The 8,060-nt window shown below is 52.7% G+C and overlaps 1 protein-coding gene across 1 annotated transcript in view; it reads right to left on the bottom strand.

The window, feature by feature from the left end:
* Window positions 1-6,563, bottom strand: part of LOC309374776 (TBC1 domain family member 20-like) — a 14,287-nt gene extending 7,724 nt beyond the window's left edge. The window contains exons 1-3 of the mRNA XM_081919958.1: window positions 6,478-6,563; window positions 2,286-2,474; window positions 548-644 (exon numbers count right to left, since the gene is read on the bottom strand). Of these exons, the coding sequence (XP_081776084.1) occupies window positions 548-644; window positions 2,286-2,474; window positions 6,478-6,544 (353 nt within the window). The 5' untranslated portion in view covers window positions 6,545-6,563. The remainder of the gene's footprint in view (window positions 1-547; window positions 645-2,285; window positions 2,475-6,477) is intronic.
* Window positions 6,564-8,060: the final 1,497 nt, after the last annotated feature.

The following is an 8,060-nucleotide window of genomic DNA, read 5'->3' on the forward strand; positions in this document are numbered from 1 at the left end:
GCCCCTCATGCATGCCTGCGCAGGGATCAGGGGTGGGTACAGAAGGTATGTTCTGTCTGTCAAGTCTATGGAGCCCGTCTTGCTTTATTGGCCGAGGGACCTGGCGTACAGCTTCATGTCGGTCATGTGGCCAGCAAGACTAAGCTGCTTCTGGCGAACCAGAGCAGCGCACGGAAACGCTGTTTACCTTCCTGCCAGAGTGGTACCTATTTATCTACTTGCACTTGACGTGCTTTCGAACTGCTAGGTTGGCAGGAGCAGGGACCGAGCAACGGGAGCTCACCCCATCGCGGGGATTCGCACCACGAACCTTCTGATCAGCAAGTCCTAGGCTCTGTGGTTTAGACCACAGCACCACCCGCGTCCCACTCTGCAAGAATACTCTTTCTCAAAGACTCTTTTGTGCCAACTAAGGTCTGAGGACTAGGCAAAGGAGTAAAAAGGAGGTCAGAAGGTTTTCTTTTTCAAACACCAACACCGCCCTCCTTGTTGCCACGGGCATGTCCTCCATGGCTGTACCCCTTCACCCCTTCCCTTCCTCCCCTGCAAGAGACCCGTCTCACCTGGAGGAAAGCGGCGAACGGAACGGCGCACATCCAGGAGGACCTGGTGGCAATCTTTGTGGTTCTGGCGCACTTCCCGACCTGGGGGAGAAGCGAGGAAACGGGTTGTGGGTGGGATGGCTCAGCAATGGGCGCCCACCGTCAAGCAGGAGGCAGCATGCTCTACAAGACCTCTTCACACGTCGCGCCAACTTTCATCCCCTGCCCCTGTTTTCAGCTGCGCCAGCTGAAGAAGCGCCTTGGTTTGCCACAAAAGGGCTGGCAGAAAACAAAACAGAAAAACCAACAACCCACACATGCACACATCTGCACAACATCCCAGCATGCCCTGCACCAAGATGTCCTTAACACAGGTGCCCAGAGATTCTCAAAGACTCCACCCCATGATGGCAGTGGGCACACTGGTAAGGGCCCCTGAGAGTGGCCACGGGGACCATGACTCCTCTTCCTACCTCAGCTAATGTCAGGGCTGGGGTATAAGTAAAACAACAACAACAACAACAACAATATTAAGTAGGAAAGGCAGGCTCCCTCCATTCTTCTGCAGCCCCCTCCCTCCCTCCGGTGGACTCCACCCACCTCGTGCCTTCCAGGTGTTATGGACCACTCCCATCATCCATACTGCCTGGGTGCGGGATGTAACACAAGCAGTCAAGTTCAACACTTCCTGTTTGCCCAGAGTGGACACACAGGGGGGATGAGACTCCAGCCAGGAGGACTTCCTGTCACACCTGGTCTGGAGCATCCTTCCCCTGCGTGTGACCCCATAAAAGGGCCGGTCATGCAGCCATCTCCCTCTTTGATGCCATGATCTCTTGATGTCTTTTGCTGTCTGCTGGGTCTCAGCCAGCAGCACATGGGCTCGTATCCCTACATGGGATGAACCCACTCTCGTTTCTGTAACTACAAGCTAAAAGCCTGCCTTCAGGGAACCTACTGTGAACGGAATGGAAGTAAACTTCTTATCATTATTTCAAAAAGAAGACTGCGATGTCTTTATTCTTTTTAAGAGGGAACAAAGGAGATGTACCAGGAACAAACCCAATATGGACAGGCCAAATTGGATTGCTTAAGTGAAGAGAGAGAGGAAAATTCTCAGGGATGGTTCACACCCTGGCCGGAAACTTTCTTGCTCTCCTGCCCTTGGGCAGAAGATATAGAAGCATGATTAGTGGCACCAACAGGGTAAAGAACAGCTTCTGTCCGTGGGCTGTTAGGTTGCTGAATGAAAACATAACAACAGGGCAACTGACTTTGGTGGGTGTGCGTCAGTAAACGAGGGGAATTAAGACTAAGAGAGCTGAGGGGGTGGTGCTTGTGTAATCTCACTGTATACAAGTTGTACCAGTGACAATAAAGTATTTCGATATATTGTGGAATGTACTCTGCTGTTGACTCACTAGTGTGAGGGAGGGAGGGAGGGAGGATAATATTTATTCAATATATCCTCTCCTACTACCCACAACATTCCCACACTGGGGTTGCTGTGAAACGGCATTGTAAAAACTGGAACATGCTGGCCTACATAGGCAAATGCAGGCCACGGGCTTTAACCACTGCTGGGATTTCATCGCCCTGGGCATTCCGCAAGAAACCCGGGAGGTTTCTCAAGGCCTCGACAGGCACCCAGGCACTGCTGGGGAGCTGCACCCAGTCCAACGAGACACACGTCGCGCCAGCCTTTGCAAGAACTCTCCTCCTCTCCTGTCCTGGGCGCCATACCTGGCTTGGGCGGCAGGCTATACACGTTGACGCCCAGCAGTTTGGGCCACACCTTCCGGCGGATCTCATCCGTGAGGAGCCCGCCCTGGCTCAGCGCCGCGGCCCGGAGGCTCTCGACGTCGACGGGGTCTCTGGTCAGGGCCTGGTGGATCAGCAGCCGCTTCTGCTTCTTCTGCAACCCAGGCGGCTCTGCGGAAAGGAGGGGGAGAATGACAGGGGTGGGTGCCAAAGGCTGTGGCGCCCGCACCCTGCCCAGGCTGGATGGATCCTCTTTGGAGGGTGGTCTGGTGCTGCCCAGGGCAAACGCCAGGGAGGAGCAGCCTGTGCCAAGGACCATCGGGCAGAGCAATGCCCTCTAGGGACATGGCAGCCAAGACTCCTCCACTTGGCACAGTAGGCATTGGCTGCCAGTACGTTTCCGGGCACAATTCAAAGTGTTGGTGCTGACCTTGAAAGCCCTAAATGGCCTCGGTCCAGTATATCTGAAGGAGCGTCTCCATCCACACCGTCCAGCCCAGAGGTCCAGCAGTGAGGGCCTTCTGGTGGTTCCCTCACTGCGAGAGGCTAAGTTACAGGGAACCAGGCAGAGGGCCTTCTCGGGAGTGGCGCCCGCCCTGTGAACACCCTCCCTTCAGATGTGAAGGAAATAAGCAGCTATCTTATTTTTAAAAGACATCTGAAGGCAGCCCTGTTTAGGGACGTTTTTAATATTTAATGCTGTATTGTTTTTAACACTCTATTGGAAGCCGCCCAGAGTGGCCGGGGAAACTCAGCCAGATGGGTGGGGTATAAATAATAAATTATTGTTATTATAAAAGGAGAAGAGAAGACTCCCTGGAAAAGACCCTGATGTTGGGAAAGATGGAGGGCACAAGGAGAAGGGGACGACAGAGGACGAGATGGTGGGACAGTGTTCTTGTAGCGATCAGCATGAGTTTGACCAAACTGCGGGAGGCAGTGGAAGACAGGAGGGCCTGGCGTGTTCTGGTCCAGGGGGTCACGAAGAGGCGGACACAACTAAACAACTCAACAACAACAACAACAACATTATTATTATTATTATTATTATTATTATTATTATTAGCCCTTCAAGGAAACAGGGGCAGAAACAGCTTGGATTGCTGCTACTTGACGTTATGCAGGGATGTTTAATTGTTTAAAAACCCACGTGCCACCCGGTATATGCCAAGGAGAAAGCCCCTGTCCGCAGGGATTTCCCAAAGCCAAAGAGAAGCCCTTGAAACGCCTCTGGTCCCAGGAACCTGTTTGAACCCTAGAATTGGGTGAATATTTTTGTCTGGGTTGACTCAGCAGTTGCTAGGAGATGCTTGGGAACAGCAGCACCAGAGAGCCTGGGGGGGCCCTGAGCTATTGTTGCTGCAGAACTAGGCTGAGATGAGATGCCAGGGTCTCTCCCTGGGCTCAGCTGAGAGGCCTGAAACTTTTGGCTCCTCCCCTCCTTGAACTGTTTCCATTCCAGTTCGTCTTTACAAGAACTCTGCAACTAAGAACTAATTCATGGGGTTGCTTTTTTCCCTCCTCCCTACCAACACCTTTTCCTTTCGTGTCGTGTCTTTTAAACAGTAACCCTGAGAGCAGGCACTGTCTTATTACGGATATTTGCAAGCTGTTCCTTTTTCAGGCCAAAAACTGCATTTATTTATTACATTTATATGCCACCCTTCATCGTAAGATCTCAGGGTGGTTCACAGAATAAAAAACAGATGAATCTCAACGGTAAATGCGTGCAACGCTTCTTAAAAATAGAAGTAATGCTTTGAAAAAAAGAAATGCAAGCTGAGAACCATGAAAACCTACTTTGGCAGCTGCAGGAATGCTTTCAAATATGCCCAATTTAATTCAGGTAGAATGGGTTATTTGGTGTCAGATTCAAGTGGGAGCCCAGATGAACCACTAAATCTCCTGTTTTCTGCTCAGCAGAGGCTTCCCCCTCCATCTCTGCCTGCTAGCATGAGCTCCGAGGCCTGAATGTCAAGACCATGACCCCCCCATGTGTTATGGGTGCCGAGGGACACCCCCTCGACTGCATCAAGGGACTTCAAAGGGAAAGAGGCCTCAGGGGCCTTGGGTGGCTGTAGATGTGCAAATATCCAGAGTGTGGGGTCAGGTGGGATTACTATGAGGAATTAGTGGACACCCTCATCTTACTTTCTTTTCTTAAATAAGACTCATCTTACTTTCTTAAAAAAGGTAAAGGGACCCCTGACCTTTAGGTCCAGTCGTGGCCGACTCTGGGGTTGCGGCGCTCATCTCGCTTTACTGGCCGAGGGAGCCGGCGTACAGCTTCCGGGTCATGTGGCCAGCAGGACTAAGCTGCTTCTGGCGAACCAGAGCAGCACATGGAAACGCCGTTTACCTTCCCGCCGGAGCGGTACCTATTTATCTACTTGCACTTTAACGTGCTTTCGAACTGCTAGGTTGGCAGGAGCAGGGGCCGAGCAACAGGAGCTCACCCCGTCGCGGGGATTTGAACCACCAGCCTTCTGATCGGCAAGCCCTAGGCTCTGTGGTTTAACCCCCAGCTCTACCCGCGTCCCTCTTACATTCTTATCCTTACTTAATTAGGATGCTGACTAGGAGACCGTCAGCCTGTGATGGTCCCTAGCCTCCCTCAGAGAGTTGTTGTGAAGATCTGTGGCTGGGGAAGAAGGAACATTGTTATTTGGGAAATCCCAATAGATTTCCCAAATAAAGGCCCCTGTGGGAGTGACTAGCCTCCCTCGGCTGAGGACTAGCCGCTTGTCATTCTGCTTCTTGCATAACTCTAAGCCTCCTTCCTGGAGTCATCTGGGTCAAAGGATCCAGCGGTTGCAGCAGCAGCAGCAGCACCCACGGGTGCTCTCGGTGCAGTGCAGGGCTGCACCCGCCACCCGCATCCCTCTGCTGGGCTCAGCAGGGAACAACCAGGCGAGATGGAGCTCCAGGCCTGCTGTTGCATGGGGGGGGGTCAGGCAGAACACCTGCTCCGCATGCAGAAGGCCCCCTGCTCCCAAGGCACCTCTCTCCAGGGAGGGCTGGGGAAGACTGCTGCCCAGGGTGGCCTAGATGCAAGCCGAGGGCCCGGCGCTCAGCAGAAGGCAGCTTCCTGCATTGCAGCGGGCTGGACTGGATGACCCTTGGAGGTCCCTTCAGGGCCAGATTTGGGTTTGATGAGGCCCTAAGCTATGGAAGGTAGCGGGGCCCTTTATATGTCCAGCTGTCCTTTGCCAGCACTGTTTTTTGTGTTGAATATATGCTATATGATAGGGGCGCGGGTGGCGCTGTGGGTTAAACCACAGAGCCTGGGACTTGCCGATCGGAAGGTCGGCGGTTCGAATCCCTGCAACGGGTTGAGCTCCCGTTGCTCGGTCCCTGCTCCTGCCAACCTAGCAGTTCAAAAGCACGTCAAAGTGCAAGTAGATAAATAAGTACCATTCCAGCGGGAAGGTAAACGGCGTTTCCGTGCGCTGCTCTGGTTCGTCATGCTGGCCACATGACCCGGAAGCTGTACGCTGGCTCCCTTGGCCTATAGAGCAAGATGAGCACCGCAACCCCAGAGTCGGTCACGACTGGACCTAATGGTCAGGGGTCCCTTTACCTTTTATATACTACAGTGGTACCTCGGGTTAAGAACTTAATTTGTTCTGGAGATCCGTACTTAACCTGAAACTGTTCTTAACCTGAAGCACCACTTTAGCTAATGGGGCCTACTGTTGCTGCCGCACCGCCGGAGCACAATTTCTGTTCTCAACCTGAAGCAAAGTTCTTAACCCGAGGTAATATTTCTGGGTTAGCGGAGTCTGTAAGCTGAAGCGTATGTAACCCGAGTTACCACTGTATATGGTAATTGCTGGACCTAATCCAAAGCCATTTGCCACTGCTGCTGTATGTAGGTTTCGTTTAAATTTTCTTTTATTTGATATTTTGGGAAGGTACATCCAGGGTTCCCCCCCCCTCTTAATTTTTTGGGGCCCCCAAGTGAGTGGTGCCCTAAGCTAGAGCTTGTTTCGCTTAGACGTCAATCCGGCGCTGCCCTGGAGCTCCCTCCTTGCAGCCGTCGGGGCTGGAGTAGGAAGCCGAGCTCCTTCCTCCGTGCCCGGCAGCCCAGCCCGGGCAGCTCCGGGGGTGGCAGCGGCTCCCCAGCTGTGCCCGGGCTGCAGCGGCTCGCCGGACCCCCGTGCGCCCCTCTCACCTCCTCCTGCCGGGGCTCCTCCTCCGCCGCCGCCCCCGGGACTCCGCCGCCGCCGCCGCCCGCTCATCGCCCCGTCCGCCCGCTTGCCTGCCACCCGGTGCCCAGCTGGCAGCAGGAATCCCCGCCTCCCGCCGCTCCCATTGGCCCGACGGCCGGCGCTCGGAGGCCCCATTGGACGCCCGCCCCGTCCATCTGCCCGGTGGGCGGGGAGAGGCGCTTCGCCGCGCAAAGCCTCTCGGGACTGGTAGTTCTTTGCGGGCAAGGTGCCCGGGCGCCCCCTGGGGAGGGAGAAGGCTGCCGGGCGGGGGTCCCCCGGGATGGATCTGGGGCCATTGCAGCAGCGGAGCCTCCAAGGGTCCCTTTTTCCCAGGGACAGTCCCTGTTCTTGATTGCATCCGGAATAGTAATAGTAATAGTAGTAATAGTAGTAATAATAATAATAATAATAATAATAATAATAATAATAATAATAATAATAATAATAATAATAATAATAATAATAAAATGTCCCGCTTAGGTCGTCCCTGTTTGCACCGGAGGAATGTTGGAGGGGATGGAGGCAGCCCTGCAGAGGGAGGGTTTTTGAAATGTTTTATGAGGTTTTTATATTTTATGTTGGAAGCAGCCCAGACTGGCTGGGGAAACCCAATCAGATACTCGGGGTATAAACAGTAAGATGATGATGATGATGATGATGATGATGATGATGATAATTATTATTTCATCCCGCTGAGGGAATAGCACATAGACTAAGGTTACCAGATTTTTTTCAATGAATCCGGGGACACTTTTCAACTCCAATGGATTTTGTATGGGAAATGATTTGTAAATCCGGGGACTGTCCCCGGGAAACGGGGACATCTGGTAACCTTAACCTAGACACCGATGATGCCAGGGTTGGAGGGACAGTTGAAAACCAGCCAGATGGGCAGGATATAACAACAACAACAACAGCAACGAGATACGGCCTATCCTCCTCCTCCTCCTTCTTGTTTTATTTAGGGCATCTCTATTTTCATCAGAGAAATGTTGGAGGGTATGTTGCATCAAGCCAGGCGGTGACCAGTCATCCACCCTAAACCATCACAGCTGCTCCAGGTTGCCACTACCAGTTCCAGGGAATCGCAGGATGGAAGAGGTGCTTGCAGGTGTCTCCTACACTTGTGAATACCAGAACTAACATACTCAGTTATGTATTTCTGAGTAAACATGCGCACAGTCAAGCTTCTTTGGAAGAAGAAGAGGAGTTTGGATTTCATATCCCATATTTCACCTCTCCTTTCCCTTCCTCCCCCACAACAAACACCCTGTGAGGTGAGTGGGGCTGAGAGACTTCAGAGAAGTGGGACTAGCCTAAAGTCACCCAGCAGCTGCACGTGGAGGAGCAGGGAAGCGAACCCGGTTCACCAGATTACGAGTCCACCGCTCTGAAGCACTACACCACACTGGCTATTATGTGACCCTCAAATAATCCTGGTTATCGCTACCTTGTGTATGTGCATCGAAATCATGCCTTAATGCAAGAAGACAGGGAAAGGCAGGTTGTTGTTTAGTCATTTAGTCATGTCCGCCTCTTCATGACC

The sequence above is a fragment of the Podarcis melisellensis genome, assembly GCF_964234715.1.
Source record: "Podarcis melisellensis genome assembly, chromosome: 7".
In the NCBI taxonomy this organism is placed as follows: Eukaryota; Metazoa; Chordata; class Lepidosauria; order Squamata; family Lacertidae; genus Podarcis; species Podarcis melisellensis.